The sequence below is a fragment of the Bubalus kerabau genome, chromosome 17 (genome assembly GCF_029407905.1).
Source record: "Bubalus kerabau isolate K-KA32 ecotype Philippines breed swamp buffalo chromosome 17, PCC_UOA_SB_1v2, whole genome shotgun sequence".
Lineage (NCBI taxonomy): Eukaryota > Metazoa > Chordata > Mammalia > Artiodactyla > Bovidae > Bubalus > Bubalus kerabau.
Genome location: NC_073640.1, coordinates 32,580,028 through 32,603,020, shown reverse-complemented (window position 1 = coordinate 32,603,020; position 22,993 = coordinate 32,580,028). Strand labels below are relative to the sequence as shown.

The window sequence follows — 22,993 nt, the reverse complement described above, 5'->3', positions numbered from 1 at the left end:
ATTAATCTTTTATGTAAAGCATTCACTTTTTTTCATATTTTTGTCATCATATTGGATTTAGAGTTCTCAGTTATAAATGATTATTTTGATGACTCAGGGAGAAAATTAGAATTTCTCTAAAGATATTATGTAAATATTAAATAATTAATCATGAATTAGATTTTATCTGGGACACACTAATTTTGGTCTTGTGACTGCAGAAATTTACATGTAGGACTTTGGCTTTATGATGGTATCTTTTAAGGTATGAGTGGAACAAACTATAAAACAAAATGCATGCTCAGAAAATGGGACATTCTCTGAACCAACAGATTTAGCATCTGAGATTTCTATATGTGACCCTAAGTAAATGAAGATATCTGAGGATGATTATTGTAGGTGGATCTGCTTCATCCTTTGAGGGACAGGGAAGCCTGGTGTCTGCAGTCCAAGGGATCGTGAAGAGTCCGACACACCTTGGTGACTAAACAACAACATCAGAATCTTTCAAATATGTTATTATTGTTGTTTAAAAATACCTAGACATTTGTCAGAATGTCTAACTAGAAATAATGATAAATATTCAGTATGAAACTGCATTTAAAAAGCAAAAGGAGGACATCCCTAGCAGTCCACTGGTTAAGACTTTGCCTTCCATTGCAGGGGGTGCAGGCTTGATTAGGGATAGGGAAGCTAACATCCCACATACCTTGCAGCCAAAAAAAAACAAAACATAAGACAGAAGCAGTATTATAACAAATTCAATATAGACTTTAAAAATGATCCACAACAACAATCTAAAAAAAAAATCAAAAGGAAATTTACAATGCATTACCTAAGGGGATTTACCTTAAACTTTAAAAGAAGGTAGTCTATTGTCCTCATTTTTCAGATGAAGAAACTAAGGATAGATCTATAAATTGGCCTAGAGGAGACATTAGGAAGAAAAGGGTCTTTCTCTTGAAAAATCATCAGGTGTTTCACAAATACTGTATTAGTAATAATATAGTCCAGAGTAACTTTTGAGAAAAAATTATTTATCTTTATCTGATTATTAAGATAACTGGTGTAGCTTCTCGTGCACATTCCAGACTTTAATTTACATTCTTCCTTTCTGACACAAGTCACTGGTAGTGAAAAAGACTCCTTGATATTGAAAGCTTGGTGCTGATCATCCTTAAAATACTCTTGATATTATCAGAGTTGTTCTTTATTGCAAACAAGAAACAGAAATTCAGCAGGGACAGAGGGTCTCTGTAGGTGTGTCATATAGGGGCAAGATTGGGAAGAGGGAGTAGGAGATGCTTTAAATGAACAAATGAATGAATGTATATATACATATAATATTTATATGTTGACAGTAAAATCTGTCTTACGCACACACAAACAAGATACAGGATTTTGTGCCAAATATTGGTATGAAATGTAAATAGTTGGGCTGTGATAATTGAGTTAACATATGATTCAGGTTGGAGAAGGAAATGGCAACCCACTCCAGTACTTCTTGCCTTGAAAATCCCATGGACAGAGGAGCTTGGTGCAGGCTACTATCCATGGGGTTGCAAAGAGTAGGGCATGACTGAGCGACTTCACTTCACTATGATTCAGGTAAAAGTTGTATATTGCAGCAATGCAGAAAGGGTGCTATTTTCCAATATAATAATATCCAGTTGCCCATTTTGACCTATTCTTAATCACTGCAATAGTGATATCTTCTAATATTAACTTCTGACCTCTGCAAACTACTCTTGATTGAGTGAACTGGTGACAAAGTTTGTGCTCATGGTCAGAGTGCAGTAGGTTAAATTAGATCCTCAACAAAGTGCTAAGCATCTAGGTAGGAATTTCCTCGAATCCATAGCCTTAACTTCACAACTTCACAAGTACAATGATGAAGTCGTTAGCATTCATTTCTAAGACATACTACTATAGGTTAGAGGAATATTAGCGGAGAAGGCAATGGCACCCCACTCCAATACTCTTGCCTGGAAAATCCCATGGATGGAGGAGCCTGGTGGGCTGTAGTCTATGGGGTCGCTAAGAGTCGGACACAACTGAGTGACTTCACTTTCACTTTTCACTTTCACGCATTGGAGAAGGAAATGGCAACCCACTCCAGTGTTCTTGCCTGGGGAGTCCCAGGGACGGGGGAGCATGGTGGGCTACCATCTATAGGGTCGCATAGAGTCGGATACGATTGAAGCGACTTAGCAGCAGCAGCAGCAGCAAGACTGAAGCAAACCAGGATAGTTGTTGGAATAGGATGGTAAAGTTGAAATAGGATATCTGTGAATATTGATTATCATGGGTGATGCAGTTTCTAAACCATCTTCATTGTTATAGAATGAGAATGTCTGTTTGCAAAATTGCCATCATTAGGATTGATGTTATTAATAACATGGTCCAAGAAGCCTGTTTTCTCACATACCATGCCCTACTGTGTTATAAACTCTTCTTATTGTGGCAAAAAGATGACTCTCCAAAATATATTCTAGTCTCTTTGAATGAGTTCTGTTGTCTCAAACGCATCTTAAGTAAATCTGTAAAAGAACAGCAAATCCAACAGATGTGTATTTTCAAGATATTAAAATGAAGACTTCAGGGTTCAGGATGATGGGACACATGTACACCCGTGACTGATTCATGTTGATGTATGGCAAAAACCACAACAATTTTAAAGTAATTAACTTCCAATCTATTTCTGCTTTATTGACTATGCCACAGCAAGGTGACTGTGTGGATCACAATAAAGTGTGGAAAATTCTGAAACAGATGGGAATACCAGACCACCTGACTTGCCTCTCGAGAAACCTATATGCAGGTCAGGAAGCAAAAGTTAGAAATGGACATGGAACAACAGACTGGTTCCAAATAGGAAAAGGAGTATGTCAAGGCTGTATACTGTCACCCTGCTTATTTAACTTCTATGCACAGTACCTCATGAGAAACCCTGGACTGGAAGAAGCACAAGCTGGAATCCAGATTGCCTGGAGAAATATCAATAACCTCAGATATGCAGATGACACCACCCTTATGGCAGAAAGTGAAGAGGAACTCAAAAGCCTCTTGATGAAAGTGAAAGAGGAGAGTGAAAAAGTTGGCTTAAAGCTCAACATTCAGGAAACGAAGATCATGGCATCTGGTCCCATCACTTCATGGGAAATAGATGGGGAAACAGTGGAAACAGTGTCAGACTTTATTTTTTTGGGCTCCAAAATCACTGCAGATGGTGACTGCAGCCATGAAATTAAAAGACGCTTACTCCTTGGAAGAAAAGTTATGTCAACCTAGATAGCAAATTGAAAAGCAGAGACATTACTTTGCCAAAAAAGGTCCGTCTAGTCAAGGCTATGGTTTTTCCTGTGGTCATGTATGGATGTGAGAGTTGGACTGTGAAGAAAGCTGAGCCCTGAAGAATTGATGCTTTTGAACTGTGGTGTTGAAGAAGACTCTTGAGAGTCCCTTGGACTGCAAGGAGATCCAACAAGTCCATTCTAAAGGAGATCAGCCCTGGGTGTTCTTTGGAGGGAATGATGCTGAAGCTGAAACTCCAGTACTTTGGCCACCTCATGAGAAGAGTCGACTCACTGGAAAAGACTCTGATACTGGGAGGGATTGGGGGCAGGAGGAAAAGGGGACAACAGAGGATGCGATGGCTAGATGGCACCATGGACTCGATGGATGTGAGTCTGAGTGAACTCCAGGAGTTGGTGATGGACAGGGAGGCCTGGTGTGCTGCAGTTCATGAGGTTGCAAAGTGTTGGACACGACTGAGCGACTGAACTGAACTGAACTGAAAATAAATAAATTAATTTTTTAAACACTGATGATTTTTAAAACCCTGAAAATATTCCGAGAAATGTTCGAGTCAGCACAGAATTTATATAATTTAACAACTATGTTAATAATAACATTTTTGTGAATAAAAAAAGAAATTAAAATGACTTCAATACCGGAGATACAAACCCTATGACTTTTAAGATGCAAATTAGAAGACATTGAACTTTTCTGTAGATACAGTGGGAACCAAACTCACTCTTCTTTTTTCCTTCCGTTCTTATCCCATTCACTCCTTTCCTCATACTTCTTTAGCACCGTGTTTCCTGCATAATAACAACCCATGCTCAATGCAAGCTTGTGCATCTTTCCAACAGGGAGTTATGGAATAACTGTAGTACAAAATTCCAACCAATGTGATGTTATAAGAATCAAACAATCTCTTCCTGTTTTAAAGAGCAAAAGTGCAGCAAATGCTTAATTGTAGAATAATAGGGAGGACGACCTTAAGGAAGAGAAGATCAGTGAAGACTCGGGCAAGGTCCCAAAGGCTCCTTGTAGATGAGCACTAAGCAAAGAAACCCAGTAGCCTCTTCAGCTCAGAGTCTATTTTGAAAAAGGTGATGGCTGGTATAGACTAACACTATGAAGAGATTGGGCTTCCAAAGTAGTGCTAGTGGTAAGGAACCTGCCTGCCAATGCTGGGGATGTAAGAGATGTGGGTAGGATTCCTGGGTCAGGAAGATCCTCTGGAGGACGACATGGCAACACACTCCAGGATTCTTACATGGAGAACCCCATGGATAGAGGAGCCTGGCAGGCTGCTCTCCACAGAGTCGCAAAGAGTCAGACACGACTTAGCAGGCACTCATGCACATGACAGATTTGGAATATTTTTCTAGTATCACTTGGGAAACTACTAAAGGATGTGAATGGTCGATTTTATTTATATCTTTCTATTCTAATTATTCATTTTCAGTCATTCTGGGCTTAAAGAATCGCCTATTAATTAACCAATTACTTTGCAGTATCTGAGTCATGTATCCATTCATTTATTGCAGAGAACCATTTTGTGAACTATTAATAGATCCTTTCTCCTATTTATAGATGAGCCTATGAGATTATGACCAATTACACTGTTTCAGTGAGATCTCACCGGTGAGATTCCACTGAAGGTTATCTGGTTTCTCCCACTTTATCTGCTGCTATTCAGATAGATACTGGGAATCCTAGAAAACAGTGTGGCTTACTTCTAGTTCTGAGACATCTATGCAAAATCATGACATCTGAAGAACTTGCCTGGTACACAGGATTCTAAAACATTAAGTCTTTCCTTCGGGTTTGCAGTTAATTTAACCCACTCTGTTTCTCTTTGAAATTATTCTCTGTTAATTTGTGTAAGAAAACAGTCTGTACCCAAGTCTTGTAACTGAGTGTGTATGCACATGTGCTCAGTCGCTTCCATCGTGTCTGACTCTCTGCCGCCCTGTGGACTGTAGCCCACCAGGCTTCTCCATGGGATTCTCCAGGCAAGAATGCTGCTGCTGCTGCTAAGTCACTTCAGTTGTGTCTGACTCTGTGCGACCCCATAGACAGCAGCCCACCAGGCTCCCCCATCCCTGGGATTCTCCAGGCAAGAACACTGGAGTGGGTTGCCATTTTCTTCTCCAATGCATGAAAGTGAAAAGTGAAAGTGAAGTCGCTCAGTCGTGTCCAACTCTTAGTGACCCCATGGACTCCAGCCTACCAGGCTCCTCCATCCATGGGATTTTCCAGGCAAGAGTCCTGGAGTGGGTTGCCAATGCCCTCCTCCAGGGAATCTTCCTGACCCAGGGATCAGACTCATATCTCATTTTGTTTCCTGCGTTGGTGGGTGGGTGGGTTCTTTACCCTAGCGCCACCTGGGAAGCCCCATAATTGACTGTGGTTTCCCTTCCCTGATGGCTCAGATGGTACAGTGTCTGCCTACAATGCGGGAGACACAGGTTCAGTCCCTGGGTTGGGAAGATCCTCCAGAGAAGGAAACCACTCCAGTACTCTTGCCTGGAAAATGGGGTCCATGGGGTCGCAAAGAGTCGGACATGACTAAGTGACTACACTTCACTTCCCTTTATTACTGTGATGGAGCTGTGTCATAGAGTGCAATGAATAGAAGGTGAGAGGAGAAACTGAAACAGCCAAGTGGATGGTGGCAGCTTAGAGGACCAGAGGAAAGCAAGCTGAATCTTTGCAACTAGCAATGGAGCGGCATAGCTATTTGTGGGGAGCAAGCATCTTCTGAGAGCATTCCTAAAAATGACATGTGGAGTGCAGTTTTTTTTTTTTTTAATCCAAACTTGTGTTAAAATGTAATTAATTTTAACTATGATAACAAACACTCATATATTATTGAACATGAACAAAAAGTGAGTGTGTCCAATAATGCTTTGAACTTGGAACAGTCAGTTCATGGGATGGAGATTTGGTCAGAAAAGGTGGCAGAAAAATGGATGCTAAAATGATGTTAGAAGTGCAAGTAAGAGCCTCTCCACATGCTCCTTCTCCTTGGCTTTAGTTTGTCACTTAAAGTGATACCCTCCATGCTTTTGCTTCCATGGGTATGAGAACCCAGATGAACTGGTATAGGGAAAGAGAATCAAGGAGTAACAGAAAGGCTGGCTTAAACGTGAAGAGAGGCCTGGGATTCATTAGTAGAAACCAACTGTTTCCAGATGAGTAGTGACAACATTAGAGATTTTCAGTAGATATTTATTGAGCACTTGTTATGTGCCAGGCACTGCAACAAGTGCTCTATAGGTATTACCTCTTCTACATCTCACAAAACCTATTCTAATTCCCATTTAACAGATTTGGTAACAAAGGCACAAAATGATTAATAACATGATGAAATCACACCTGTGATTTTTCTTTTATTCATTTTATAAGACACCAAAGTGAGAAAGATGCAAAAAGAAAGAGGCATCTAGCACTGTGCCTGGTATACATTTGGTGTTTAATGCATGCTTATTGACTGTGCTAAATCTGAATTTTTGAACTATTTAGCAGTACTGGGCAGCCTTTACCATGAAGTCTACTAGGCTATAAAATATGCAAAATGTCTACAAAGGGAGCAAGAGGCTTCTTTATACAGTCGAGGTAGACTTTAAACTGAATTTTAAGCTGTTTTTCTTCCCCCCATCAAGTTCCTCCCACTGTGTAATCTTGTAATATTATGGCAATCTTACCTCTGATCGTACTAAAGGGCTGTATTTTATAAATTCTTATGACTCACCTCATAAAGTCTGTCATGAATTGGATCTTTAAAAAATGAGAAAAATATCCCTGTCTCTTTTAGAGTTATGGGAGTTAAATAACACCCAAATGTTTTTTCCACATTTATGCTATTTATAAACTGGTAAGAAAGGGGCCTTCTCCACCACCTTCCGAGGAGGAAAATTTATGAAGCTTCATTTAATGGGACATGATGTTATTATCGTGATGTGGTGATGATGAACATTATCTTCAGCACTTACTAATTACCAAAGACTGATTTATATCTCATTTTTAATCTTCACAACCAGACCTGTGATTTGAGTATTATATTTGGCCAGTGAAGAAACTGAGGCTCAGGGTATTTATTAATTATCCTAGAAACAACAATATATAAATAATAGAGATATAATTTATTCCAATGTCAAGGTTGCATGGTACAGTTTTAAATAAGGGATTACACAAACAGCTTCCAAAACTCTGTCATTGTTCCCAGCGCTTCTTCTAGGCCAGAAGTTCTAGGCATTTACTGGACAGCAGTCAAATAGCCATGGAGTGTGTTTCCAACCTCATTTTCTGTGGCCTCTGGGAAACTGGCAGATGCATGAATGTGTGAAATATCAGCAGTGTGATAATAAAATTATTAGAACCCAGCAGTGCATGCAAAGTTTATTTATGAATATGATGCAGATAGTGATAATTAATCCTCTGGACATCACTTAGATCTTTTAACAGAGTGTTCATGATATCTGGAGCAAAACACATGTCTATTATTTTACAGTTAAACATGGAACCTCATTGGTCTAATCAACAATCATTGTTCCCCAGGATAATGATTTTTAGTCTTTTTTTCAGTAATACAACAGATTCAGATGTTTTGCAATGAACACTTACTTCTTCATGCTCAGGATTATTTTGCAAGCACTGTTAATTCAGCTATGTCTCTAGGTTCTTAAATCCATTCTGAATTTCTCTAATCATCCTGGGGGTTAGGCAAGGGATTGTTTTATAAATTCCTGGTGTATAGATGCAAGTCAGTGTATTTATTTTCTTTATATCTAAGTCTTTATTAGGAAATGGCAACCCACTCCAGTGTTCTTGCCTGGAGAATCCCAGGGATGGGGGATCCTGGTGGGCTGCCATCTGTGGGGTCGCACAGAGTCAGACACGACTGAAGCGACTTAGCAGCAGCAGAAGCAGCAAGTCTTTATTATATCTGGAGTTATGATCTCTTAGTACATGGTTTTATCAAGGAATTTAGCAACACACTGTTGTCAATAAAATTAGTAGTAGTAATGTTAGTAGCTCAGTCATGTCTGACTCTTTGTGACCCCATGGACTGTAGCCCGCCAGGTTCCTCTGTCCATGGGATTCTCCAGGCAAGAATACTGGAGTGGGTTGCCATTCCCTTCTCCAGGAGTTCTTCCTGACCCAGGGATTGAACCTGGGTCCTGGATCACAAGTGGATTCTTTACCGTCTGAGCTACAGGGAAGAAGATCCTGTCAATAAAATTAAGTACTTTTTAATATTATTCCACAATGTCTAATGATGCTTGTGATTAGTGTAGAAGATTTATAGGAATGTCTTTTTCTTAATATTTGCATCTGGTATAAGGAGTCGCAGTGAGTCAGGCATGACTGAGCGACTGAACTGAACTGATAAGGAGTATGCATGCCATTTCTAATGAGAAGATACAGCTAAGAGGAGCAAGGAGTTATCCATATCCCTATATGTCTTCCTGTCCTCCGTCCATCCATTTACCCATCCCCCTTTGTTGTTGTTGTTGTTCAGTTGCTAGGTTGTGTCGGATTCTTTGCGACCCCATGGACTGCAGCATGTCAGGCTTCCCTGTCTTTCACTATTTCCCAGAGTTAGATATAGATACAAATAAGTAGATATGCATAGATAGATAAGCATAAAGTACCAGTATATATGTTTGCAATGAAATCCACTAAAATGTTAACAGTACAAACCTATAGATACAAAATTAGGGGAAATTTTATTTTTTTTTCTTATAATAGCATAGTTTTATTCTTGATGATATAATAAATGTTCATAAGAACACATAGAAAAGGAAAATACGCTTAGCTGCAAATAGCCATGGAGCATGTTTCGTATTTAGTGTTAATGGGTACCAATAAACAGATTTCATGTATACTTCTCAGGAGTTCCCCTAAACCATGAAGGGTTTCTTCAGTCCTGCCTCCTAGATGGGATTGCACATGACCTTGGTCTTAGTTTGGGCTTCTGTAGATATGGAGTATCCTAGATGGGGTGAATTAAACACCAAAAATCTGTTTCTCACAGTTTCTGGGGGCTGGGAAGTCCAAGATCAAGGTACCAGCAGATCCACTGTATGGTGAGGGCACATTTTCTGGTATGGTTGTCTTCTTGAATCCTCCTTGGCAGAGAGCAGAAAAGAGACAGCCTATGTCCCCTTCTTCTTTTCTTTTCTTTTTTTTTAAATAACATCATTAATCCCACAGGAGAGCCCTATTCTAATGACTTATTCTAACCCTAATTACCTCCTAAAGACCTTATTTCCAAATGCTATGACACATTAGGAATTAGGGTTTTAACATAAAAATTTGGGGGAGTTGTTTGAGGGTTTCCCAGGTGGCACTAGTGGTAAAGAACCTGCCTGCCAATGCAAGAGACATAGGAGACACGGGCTTGATCCCTGGGTCATGAAGATCCCGTGGAGAAGGGCATGGCAACCCACTCCAGTATTTTTGCCTGGAGAATTCCATGGACAGAGGAGCCTAGTGGGCTATAGTCTATGTTCAGTTCAGTTCAGTCCTTCAGTTGTGTCCGATTCTTTGCGACCCCGTGAATTGCAGCACGCCAGGCCTCCCTGTCCATCACCAACTCCCGGAGTTCACTCAGACTCACATCCATCGAGTCAGTGATGCCATCCAGCCATCTCATCCTCTGTCGTCCCTTTCTCCTCCTGCCCCCAATCCCTCCCAGCATCAGAGTCTTTTCCAATGAGTCAACTCTTTGCATGAGGTGGCCAAAGTACTGGAGTTTCAGCTTTAGCATCATTCCTTCCAAAGAAATCCCAGGGCTGATATCCTTCAGAATGGACTGGTTGGATCTCCTTGCAGTCCAAGGGACTCTTAAGAGTCTTCTTCAACATCACAGTTCAAAATCATCAATTCTTCAGGGCTCAGCTTTCTTCACAGTCCAAGTATCACATCCATATATGACCACTGGAAAAACCATAGCCTTGACTAGACGGACCTTAGTTGGCAGAGTAATGTCTTTGCTTTTGAATATGCTATCTAGGTTGGTCATAACTTTCCTTCCAAGGAGTAAGCATCTTTTAATTTCATGGCTGCAGTCACTATCTGCAGTGATTTGGGAGCCCTCCAAAATAAAGTCTGACACTTTCCACTGTTTCCCCATCTATTTCCCATGAAGTGATGGGACCAGATGCCATGATCTTTGTTTTCTGAATGTTGAGCTTTAAGCCAACTTTTTCACTCTCCACTTTCACTTTCATCAAGAGGCTTTTGAGTTCCTCTTCACTTTCTGCCATAAGGGTGGTGTCATCTGCATATCTGAGGTTATTGCTATTTCTCCTGGCAATCTTGATTCCAGCTTGTGTTTCTTCCAGTCCAGCGTTTCTCATGATGTACTCTGCATATAAGTTAAATAAGCAGGGTGACAATATACAGCCTTGATGTACTCCTTTTCCAATTTGGAACCAGTCTGTTATTCCATGTCCAGTTCTAACTGTTGCTTCCTGACCTGCATACAAATTTCTCAAGAGGCAGGTCAGGTGGTCTGGTATTCCCAACTCTTTCAGAATTTTCCACAGTTTCTTGTGATCCACACAGTCAAAGGTTATAGTCTATAGGGTTGCAAAGAGTCAGACACAACTGAAGTGACTTAGCATACACGCACAATCCTTATTTGAACCTCCATTTCATTCTGTTTTACTTTATTCCACTGCTTATTTGTGGAATAAAGTTTTTCCAATCATGCCAGTTTTTCTAATCATGCCTTGTGTTTCTTAAGATATTAATAAATGTGGTAAAAAAGTAATTCCTGTATGATCTTGTTACTTAGTGTTCCTGAGAAGCACTTGGCTATAGACAAAGAGCATCTTAATGTCTGCCTTATCCAAAAGTTTTCTCAACAGGACTACTAACCTGCCCATTAAAGTTTTAAATCTGCTAAAATATCTAGACCAATTTTAAAAAATTATTTACCAGAGAATCAGAAAGCATCTGATTTCTATGGACAGAGATGAATAGGAAACCTAAATATATACCTTACTTAAAATGATAACAAAACAAACCAACAGCAACAGCAACAAAAACACATACCTATTGTGCAGTCAAATCTAAGTTTAACACAAATACACATTTCCTTGGAACTACCATAAATAATTTGCTGTCTAGCACCATCCTCCTTTGGATTTGAGTTCATTGTTTTATATGGTATTTTGTGGCAACTGCTAATTATCATAAGCTGTCCAATAAAAGTGATGGATTGTCCAATTAACTCTTCATCAGCAGCCATTTTTGAAGATGTTACCTATTGAAACTGATGGCAGTTTATGACCTCCATGTTGCATATGTAGCTAATGACTCCTTGGGCAATAATTATTAAGTTTCTTGTGCCTCATTCAGTCGTTTTGTTTTACAAATTAGGATGCCATTGAATTTACCAATTCATTTGGCTTCACAACTGTGGCTCTCTAAGGATTACTAAAGGTCTGCTGTGGAATGTATGGATCATATAAACTTTGAAGTAGATTACAGATGTGTCTGTTTTGCAGGTTTTCCATCGACCGGCACACTGACCTGGAGAGACAATTCAACATTAATGCTGATGATGGGAAGATAACGCTTGCAACACCGCTGGACAGAGAATTAAGTGTGTGGCACAACATAACAATCATTGCTACCGAAATCAGTAAGTGCCCGGGTTTGTTCATTTCTTCCTTGTGTGCCTGCGTGCAATTTATGCCTAGGGATCATACAAGAAATGGTCCTGTTTCTTTTAGATATTTTGGCATTAGAACTTTTGTTTCCAGGGAGACTTGGAATGCCTCATCTCAGCATGAAATAACTTACGCTGTGGTAAATTACCAAAAGGTTGCAATATATGTGGGAAGGAAACATTTTTACATCCAAGTATTCTTGTATCTTTATACCCATTATTCAGCCATTAAAAATAATGTTTTGCATATTAAAATATGGGAAAGATTTAGCATAAAAGGGTAGGTGCAAGTAGAATTTAAGAACTATAGATCATAATTTAAATGGACACTAACATTTATATATATACAATATAGAAACTATTGCTCACACATTTAAGCTATGCATATACACATACACATATAAATGCAGAAATTATAGAAAGAAAATTTACAGTATCAATACATATCATTTTGGGGAGATGAGATTATAGTTTGTTTTTTTTTTAGAATTAATGTGTTTTACACAGTAATCACAGACTATTTAAAATTACATCTTCAATATAAAATTTTTCCTAAATTACATGTGAAAATGTAAGCCTTATTTTTTTTTCAGAGGAGGTTCCAGGGTTGTTAAAATAACATATGTTAGTCTTTCTGCCAATTTTTAATGAGTGCAGTTTCTCAGATTGCACTTACTGACACTACAATGGAGTCTCTAAACAATAGCTCTTTGGTGAAATTTAGTGCTCTCCTGTCTATGAGAACTTGCACTTTGCCTCACCAGTTTTGTTTTTGTTTTTTAATCGTACAGATTAAATCCCCTTTGCAAAGGAGATATGATGTTCATTTTATTTCCAAGCAAAAGACATTCTGCATGTTATCTGAATATCTCTTTCTGTAAAGGAGATGAAGGACTTCACAGTTTATACAAGTTCAAGGGAGATGACAGTACATTCTTGAGGGAAGTCGGATAGAAGGAATCTGAATAAGGAAACAAAAGTTCACAATAAAAAAGATTCATGGGTACAAATATGTAAAGGATGTGAGCCCTAAACTCTGCTTTTTGCACTCTCTAAATCTGCTCTGGTTTCACAGCCAATGTCTCTGAGATTCATGATAAATTTGTCTGTAAGAAGAGTAATCTAGACCTTCATGAAAGGCCTGGATTTTCCTTGCTTTGAGAAGTGGGGGTAATGTCTTCCGTGGAGTCTTATTCAAAAAATAAAACACAACCACTGTGTGAAAAAGTGACCATTCAAGAGTGCAGAATGTTTCTCTTGGCAACCTCAAAGCAGGCAAAGAAACAGCTTGATATGGGATTTAAAAGAAGCTCTTTGGAAACTTCGGTGCTTTTCCTTATTAGGAGTACCATTTTCTTCTCTAGTATGTTGCTCTGCTAGTAGTTTATCCCATGTAACATTAACGGATAAAGAAAATTGAGCATCTCATTTGGTAGCTTTGATTTCTTAGCCATGTTAACCCCATCTAGATGTGAAATATTTATAATTTACAGTGTTGAAGCCGTATGTCATCTTAAGCCTCGGAGAAAAACTGTATCTATTTAGATTGGCTTGAGGCTACATAAAAATGCTCTAAAGCAGTGGTCCCCAACCTTTTTGGCACCAGGGGCTGGCTTCATGGAAGACATTTTCCACGGATCGGGGGTGAAGGGAAATGGTTTGGGATAATTCAAGCTCATTACATTTGTTGTGCCCTTTATTTCTATTACGTCAGCTACGTACATAAGCTACTACGTACGTCACCTACTATGTCAGCTCCGCCTTAGATCATCAGGCATTAGATCTGAGATCCCCAGTGTAAATGACCATAGTTATTGTTAAAATATGCAGGCAATAATTACCATTAAAATAGTTTTCTCATATATTGAACATAATAACCTACTTGAATTTGCCTAAATCTATGACACTTCTTTGTTATGAGTTGGCTGCCTTCACTTACGTATTCGTCAAGAAGGCCCTAATCATAAGACTCCATGTACTCTATTCTGTAGAGTAAAAGGAAATGAATATACAGAACAGGTGGTTAGGAAACATTTCAGGGGCAATCCAGAAACAAAAACTCATTTGCAAGGAATCACAGACAAGGAAGGAAGACAGATACAAAAGCAGATGCTCCAGGGTAATGAGCTGTTAACTCTAGGGTGACAAGGGTACCAAGCCCAATAGGGAAGACATTCATTTGTTCGTTCACTCAGTAATTATTTATTGAGTCTTTGGTTCTTGCCAAGCACTGTTTTAGTGACTGGGGATATATCAGTGATCGAAACCCAGGCGAAAAACATCTGGTCCTCTTGGAGTTTTCTTTCTAGGGGCACCTATATATGAAAGATGGGTTGAAATCTGCTGATATATCCATAAAGAATGACACAGAGGTGAGGAAGAAGGTGATGAGTACTGGGAATAAAAGCAGTTGATGGTGCAACCACAAACCTGCTTCATTGGACATCTACTGATTAAAAATTATTGAAATATAGACCGGATAATTTTTCCTTTATGGCTTGAGAGAAACCACTCAAATATATCCCAGACTTAAGTTTACAGTTAGCTCCATAAAGAGACCAAACAGGAAATGGTTCTGTTCACATGGCAACCCAAAGCTTTTCTTTGAACCTTATAGAATTAAAAGTACACAACCCAAACTCACCTTATTCTGTTGACATCAGTGGGAGTTATCTCATCTTTTACTGCATCTTTCTTTCTTTCTTTTTTTTTTTTTTTTTTTTTTTTGCTCAGAGATTGAAAAACTAAACATTTCTTTTTGAATTTTTGCATGTAACTGTCTTAAAACCAACAAGTGTTGTGTTTTAAGTTGTGTCCAATTCTTTTGACCCCTGTAGATTGTAGTCTGCCAGATTCCTCTGTCCATGGGATTCTCCAGGCAAGAATACTTGGTTGCCACTTCCTTCTCCAGGGGATCTTTCTGACCCAGGGATCAAACCCAGGTCTCCTTCATTGCAGTCAGACTCTTCACTGACTGAGCTACACAGGGAAACCAACAAGATTGGAAGTATAAAAGAGAACTGTAAATTTTAGCTGTAAAATATAAGCTGAGGTAGACATAAATCTAGAAATTTTAAATGTAAAATTAAGTTACAGAATTCAAAATAATAAGATCACAGAGAACTTAAGAAAAATTGGAATTACTATGAAAATGGCTTAGAAACTTATTTTGACTTGGTTTTATTATTGAGCGCATCATGTAATGTTTATCTTCTGAAGCCGCAGATCATGTCCTGGAAAAAAATATTAAAGGGAGATTTATTGTATTTGGATGAGATGAATGTTTAAAACCACCCAGGACAATAGAACCCCATAGGGGGAGCTTCTAATAAAGATAAAGAAATATTCATTCCAGGGAGAACAATTTAAAATTACTCTCAGAGCACCATCTCTTCAGACAAAAGATTTAAGCAAATGAAATTAAGCTAAAAAATGGATTTTAGGAAAGTCCATCTGTTATGTCTTAATGAGAATGGAGATGTCATCCTTTATCCTCTCGTGTCAGATTCACTTAACCAAGGCTGAGATACTTCACTGTGTGTATTTCCCAAGTATTTCAGTGGTGATAGATCTAACTTGCCACCATGATCAACAGGCACATCTCATTACATGAGCTGGCAGTTAGATGCCCAAGTACTAACAGCAGATTAGGCTTATATAGCACATCTGTGCTAAGTAGCTTCTCTAGCAGCAGCCCCCTCTCCTGAAACTATCCTAAGGCTTGAAACTGCTGTGTATCATGATGGTGATGGCTTAAAGTAAATTTAGCTAGTTAAACACTGAAAAAGTATTATGTAATACCCATGATGCTTTTAATTCTCACGTCACTCTTTGAAAATAGGTACATTATTGTATGCATTTTTCTGTCAAGGAAATTCAGACAGAAAGTTAAGTATCTTGCCCAGAATCTCAAGGAGAGCCAAGGGTTCAGAGGTAGGTTTGCTACCAATGCTGTTTAATTGCAGATTACATGTTCTTAGATGCCTTCTTCAGGGGGAACCCTCTCCTGTATCTTCTCTTCTTCCTTTCTCCTCCTTAAATTGAGCTTCTGACACTGCTATATCATTACCTGAAGCAAGCCAATGAAATAGTTCTTCTCTGCAAAGCAGAAGGTTGGCACAGGGACAAGAGTACAGTGGAGGAAAAAACAAGCCTCCATTTACTCAGAACCTCCTATTCTAACGCTTACAACCCTAGGGAGGAAAACGGCTTGGTGGACAAAGTCAGGCTTTGGAACTGTTCAGACTGGAATTCTATTCCCATTTTTGAGATTAGGAAACTGAGGAACAGAGATGAGAAAGCAGAAAACAGTGCCTTTAAGGGGACAACGTTTTTCAATGAAGTTCACTGAGAACTTGACATATCCCACTGACCCCATTCTCCTGGGTTAGTGTTTAAACCAGAGTTATAGCATTTGCTGAGCATCTATGGAACCATTAATTTTATTGCAATTAATATATATTATAAACATTGTTTTAATGTTGTGAAGGAAGGCGGAAAGAGGTGAGATGTTCTTCTGTTTGGTCTTTATTGGTGATCGGTGATATTTGAGCTAAGGTTTGTCAGAAGAAGCATGAGATTCATTTAGGTTGGGCAGAGTGGTATAGACGTACCTATGAGAGCAACGTAGTAACAAGCACAGCTGTCAGAGAAAGAAAGGAAACCAGGGCAGGGAGTGGATGGTAAGGGAAATACAGTCTCTGCAGGGGCATTTCAGAGGTATTGAGTGCCAGTTTTAGAGTGTCCTTCTCGGAGAAAGTGGTGACGTGGGATGGAGAGTGGGGAAACCCACTGACATCGTGTACCTGAGAGCAGGCAGCTGACATTTACAGAAAGCGGACTACTGTTGGTTACCTGAAAGTATTGTAAAGCAGGAAGCATATAATTGCCCATTAAATTAATCTCTTTGAGTTAGCGATAATGCATTGCTCTAGCCCACTACAGTGGGCTGCACACAATATTGCAAATGAAGCTTTTCACTAATGATGGTTAAATCTCCCAGGGAACACACTAGTTTGATAGCACTTAAGGAATGTTTCTCCCTGGCAAAAGGCCCAGTTGCCACAATAATTTGCTTTGTCCAACCTGGGAGACTTAGGAAAAACATATCTTTATAGGGAGCTCATTGTTTAGAGAAATCTTAGGTCCTGGAGTTAGTGGAGTTGGCCTCATCTTGCCCATATAACCCTAAGCAAATTATTCTCCCTCTCTTGCTTTCAGTTTTCCCATCTATGAAATGGGAATCATAATTGTTCCTTTAAATTTAGGGTATAATTGCCTGGCCAGCTACAGTCCATAAAGTCCCAAATAGTCAGATACAACTGAAGTGACTTAGCACTCACACACACACATGCACACACACAAGGATTGAATTAAAAGTGATGGTACTCTATCTCTTAGCTCAAAATATATCTATAACCTTTAGAAATTGATGAATAAATTGCACATGTTCTTGTTAATACAGCCCTAACCTTAGGCTTTGAATAATAGCTTAATTTTAAATTATTTATTTGGCTTATATTGTCTTTCATCCCTTCTCCTCCCCACAACAAGAAAACTGGTAATCATGTCCTGTGAGTTACTGCTGGGTGCAGCTGTGTTTCTTCACTGCACAACCCATAAGTTTGTTTACTGACCTTCCTTTTGTCCCCGGTTCAGGCCTGGTAGATTGATCTGTGCCTAAAGGAAGGCCCTCGAAATGAAGCAGGCATATTCTTGGAGAGCCTGATTGAACTAATAAGGACTTCAGATTTTATATCAGCATCTCGCTCAAAAGATGTAATCTCTCTGTGTATTGCCTGTGACATAATCAGGGGTAGAGTTTCTTTAAGATCAATATCCTTCCCTTATAGAATTGAGTGGAAGCAGGAACTTTCCTGGTGGTCCAGGGGTTAAGAATCCACCTTCCAGTGCAGAGGCTGCAGGTTCGATCCTTAGTCAGGGAACAAAGATCTCATATGCCTCAGGGCAACTAAGCATGCGCACTGCAGCGCAGGATCCTGTGTGCCACAACTAAGACCCAATGCAGCCAGAAATAAATGAATAGAAACAAATAAACATTTTAAGAAATAATACATAATGAAAGAATTGAGTAGAAGCAGATGGAGAGAAGCCACTGTCCAGTTAGGTAACTCACAGAAGGGAAAGAATGATTAAAGTCTGAGGTGGACAGTGAAGTTCAGGGCTGGAGTGGTTACGGGGCTCCCAAGTATCAGAGAAGCTGTGGCAGCAGATGACCGACGTGACTCTTGGGGAACAGAGGCACATGGCAAGTTTCTGTGGCTATACCCTTCCTCAGACAAGCATACACGTGCTGTAAGGTAGCAATCAATATTCTTAACAATAAAGGTTATAATGAAGGGAAGTGGAAAATCCATTATGGGGAAGTGAAGGGGAGGCTACGGGTTCCTGGGAAAGAGAGCAGCATCCAAAATAAGGTTTCCTGACAGAGAAGAATGGGAGTGTCATTCCGAGTTCGAGGAGAAGCAGGCCCCAAATGAGTATCACTCTGCGTAACTCACACCAGTTTTAACCACAATCGTGCCTGTTTTGTGCACAACCACTCCACTTCCTTGAATATCCACTTGATATCTCCTTTAGCTCCTCTTTGTTCCTCTTTGAATGCATCCATTCTACCGAACTCCTCCCACTACCTCTCCATCTCTTTCGTCTCTGCCTTTCTTTTTGTTCTAGTCTATTTAGGAAAAGCTTGTAGATTGAGGCTGGAGATACAGATTTTAACTAGGAACTCCTTTAAGACGTCACTATGACTAACAGCTCTTTAGTCCTAACCTAAAAAAACACAGAACCTAAGAGGCTTCTACCCTTGTGTCTTGCCATGGTCTCTCTTATAAACCACCCTCCTCAAATCCTTGACAGGAGCTCTTATTGTAGACAACTGTAGATAAAGGACAGGAGGTACAGAGCAAACAGTAATCCAAGCTTTTCAGGCACAAGTTGTAGCAAGCTGACTAGTCATAGCAAATGGTAATCTCCAGGTTTGAGGGTATTGGATAGAGGGGGGGTAAGGTTGGAGAGATCTTAGATATGTGAGCAGATTATAAAGACTGGATGATAGTAGGATGATTTATCCTCAGTTATGGTTTTCCTTGGTGACTCAGTGCTAAAAGAATCCACCTGCCAATGCAGGAGATACGAGTTCCACCCCTTGGTCGGGAAGATTCCCTGGAGAAGGAAATAGCAACCCACTCTAGTAGTCTTGCCTGGGAAAAACTATGAACAGAGGAGCCTGGTGGGCCACAATCCATGGGGTCCCAATGGAGTCAGATACAACTTAGTGAGTAAACAACAACAGTGGTTTCTCTGGGAATAAAGGAAGCACGTGGACTTGGGAAGAAAATGCAGATATCAGTCAGAGTTAAGTAAGCAAGTTTATAAATCAGGTTCCTTAGATGGAATCATTATTTTTTCATTCATCCACGCTCACTTAGTTGATAAGTTACTGAACTTCTCTCTGTGGCTTAGATTCCCTATTTCTAAAATGGGGGATATATTGAAACACCTTTAGAGGTATGTGATAAGAAGTGAATATGCTTACATACTAATATCTTTCCTAACACACAGTAAAGTTTTGGTGATAATGCTTATGTTAATATTATTATAACAGTAGTTATAAAGTAAACATTAATTTTATCACTTCATATAATTAAAGAGGATAGTCCTAAAACTTTAGCTTTCTTGTCATCAGATAAAACCACCCAGCTTTATTTTGAGAATATACAAACTAATGAGTTTTTGAGGCAGTATCATCTTAAGATGATTTGGGAGGTATAATGTTCTACAAACATGTGTCCAAAAGGAGGAGCTTTTTTCCTCAGTCCTGGCCAGTTTGGCAGCCTTAAAAGCCCCCTTCTTACCCAAACCAAAGTTGTAGTTGTAACCTCTTTCTCAGAAAGCAGTAATGATTACTAGGTAAAAACAAATTATGAAGGCAGATTTTCACAGCCAAAAATATGCTTTAGATGTGATTTGAATACACCATGTAATCTCTTTAAGCTTCAGTTGATATATTTGAAGTATGTTATGACAAAATGAAATAATACAGGTAAAATGGCATATGGAAAGGACTTAATAACATTTCTTTCCCCCTCTAGTGCCCCTCTCCCCTCATCCTCATCCTCCTCTCTGACCTTCTCCAGACCAAACCTGGTGCCTACTAGTGGCTGAAACATAAACTGTTAGTCCTTTGTCTAAATGTATCATTCAGATCTCCCTTTCCCCCAGCCACTTGGGCTTACACATGAAAGTGAAAGTAAAAGTGTTAGTTGCTCGGTGTGTCCGACTCTTTGCGACTCCAGGGAAGAGCTAGTACTTGCCAGGTCTCAGATCAGATCAGTCGCTCAGTCGTGTCCGACTCTTTGTAACCCCATGAATCGCAGCATGCCAGGCCTCCCTGTCCATCACCAACTCCCGGAGTTCACTCAGACTCACATCCATCGAGTCAGTGATGCCATCCAGCCATCTCATCCTCTGTCGTCCCCTTCTCCTCCTGTCCCCAATCCCTCCCAGCATCAGAGTCTTTTCCAGTGAGTCAACTCTTCTCATGAGGTGTCCAAAGTACTGGAGTTTCAGCCTCAGCATTGTTCCTTCCAAAGAAATCCCAGGGCTGATCTCCTTCAGAATGGACTGGTTGGAGTTTGCTGCATATCCCATTGGTCAAAGCAGGTCATGTCACCGAGAGCAGGTTTACAGAGTGGAGAAATAAATGTCGCCTCTTGATGGGGAGGTGGCATTTCCAAATACTGTGGGCATTCATTTTTAAAAAAGTAATTTCAGACTGGAATGCTGAATCTTAGTGATGCACGACCGAGAATGATACAGATCTGTAGCCTACACACACAGGGACTTCCCTTCTAGGTTCCTCTTCTCATTATAGTACATGTACATCTCAAAGGTTCTCCTCCAACCCCTTACTTATTTGAGAAAAAGGACTGGACACAACATTTCTAACAGCTGTGAACTCATTAGCTATGGATTCTTTAGAATTTCAACTTAAGTAGCAATTGGTATTATTTATTATAAATCTGTTAGCACATTTATAATACTATGACAATTTCTCCTACATGTAAGCTTTAAATACTATTATTAATATTTCTTGATATCCAAGCCGGGTTAAGTTCCTTTGCTGTCAGGTCTCAAAGATCCATGTTCTTTGCCTTTAAGAGACTGGTTGAGGCCTAAAATACCCATTTATTTGCCTGAGGTTTTGAAAATACATTTTTTTTGGTCACACCTTGTGGCCTACGGGATCTTAGTTCTCTGACTAAGGGGATCGAACCCAGACCCATAGCAGTCAAAGCACTGAGTCCTAACCACTGGGCTTCCAAGGAATTCCCTGAAAATACATTGATAAAGTTCTTGTTCTCATGAGACATTATTGCTTTGATGTCGACCACTGTTTTATCCTGGGAGCTTAGCACTGTGGGGTCTCCCAGTGAATGTTTGCTGAGTTAATGAATGAATAGAGGAAATACGAATTAATACCACAAGATATTAGCCTGATGAGTTCCAACTCTAAACAGACATTATTGATTCATTGGTGGAGAGGATCTCTGCTTTAATATACCCCACTCAGCTCTTTGTTAAAAGTCTTGAGCTGACAAGCACATCGGCACAATGGCTTTCTGAAGTTTTTAAAGTCATTCTTTCCTGAGTGACTGAAGCTGAGGCATGAAGGACAGGAGTGGCTGTGCTCTCCTTGTGTGAAAAGTGTGGGGCATTGACTGTACTCAAGGGGAAGCTCTCCCATAGAATATTAAGCCCTCTGAAGAGCTAGGGACAGAGACCATGAGAAAGGCGCTGGCAGAGAGGAGCCCCAGGTTCCCTCTCTCTCCCAAGGAGCCAGCCCTCTGATCTAAGATCCTTTACTTCTCTTCCCTCTGAGAGCCTGAGGCAAGACCTGAATTATGCCAGCCCACACTTCATTACCCAACAAGCCCATTTATCGTTTAATCTGATCTGTATTGAACAAGCAGAAGCAGGTTACAAAGCAGCAAAGCCTAAAGAATGAAAATGCAGCATGTTTTCTGATTATAGGACTCCCTAATCCAATGCTTAAAAACCAGGGCTAAAAATAGACACCAATTCCATCTTGAATTTACCCCTACTCACCTAGCATTTCCGTGTCAGGTCAGGTGGCCACTGGATGGTAGAATTTTGAACTAGGATAACTTGCTTCTGTCTAATTTGAGGTGACGGGGCATTGGTTACTCTAAACCCTCAGTTTGTTATTGTTCAGTCACTAAGTCATGATTGATTCTTTGCACCCCCATAGACCGCAGCACACCAGGCTTCTCTCTCCATCACCAACTCCCAGAGCTTGCTCAAACTTATGTCCATTGACACAGTGATGCTATCCACCATCTCATCCTCTGTCATCCCCTTCTCCTCCTGCCTTCAATCTTTCCCAGCCTCAGAGTCTTTTCAAATGAGTTGTCTCTTCACATCCTGGGGGGCTGTAGTCCATGGGGCCACAAAGACTTGGACAAGACTCAGTGACTAAATCCTCACTTATGATACTAATATTTTCTTGCTCCTGAAGTGACTATACGGCAAGAGTCCATCCCACATGTTTCCCAAGGTCAAGAGTTACGCTCTTTGTCACAAAGAAGCAATGAGCTAGAATGTAAAGAAACTGTCTCTAAGGCAAGCACTGAAACTCTATCATTTACTTAGAAAGCATGTAATTTGCAGTAGGGTTGGATATTTCCATTGGATGGGAAAGACAGTCTTATCTATGATCCTTTGTGGAAGGTGTATTTTTGTCAGGGTCATAAAGTAACAGTAGGTTTTTGTCAAAGATGTATTTGAAAACTAACACACATCTTGATCAAGTCTTCTGAAGATCGGAGGACTCCAGAGAGAAAAGAATATATGGCTGCAAAGTTAAGTAGATCAAATTATGATTGCTTTCGGATGCCAAGTACAAGAAATGATCTTATTCTCTATGTCAGAGGGGTCCATCAAATACATAGAAATATTAAAATAAGGGAAATGTAGCATTCAGAATATTAG

At 39.8% G+C, this 22,993-nt stretch overlaps 1 protein-coding gene across 2 annotated transcripts in view; it reads left to right on the top strand.

Annotated features, from left to right (window-relative positions):
• Positions 1 to 22,993, top strand: part of CDH8 (cadherin 8) — a 401,377-nt gene that overhangs the window by 257,651 nt on the left and 120,733 nt on the right. For both annotated transcript variants that reach the window (XM_055552030.1, XM_055552031.1), the window contains exon 9: positions 11,796 to 11,932. In XM_055552030.1, coding sequence (XP_055408005.1) covers positions 11,796 to 11,932 — 137 coding nt within the window. The remainder of the gene's footprint in view (positions 1 to 11,795; positions 11,933 to 22,993) is intronic.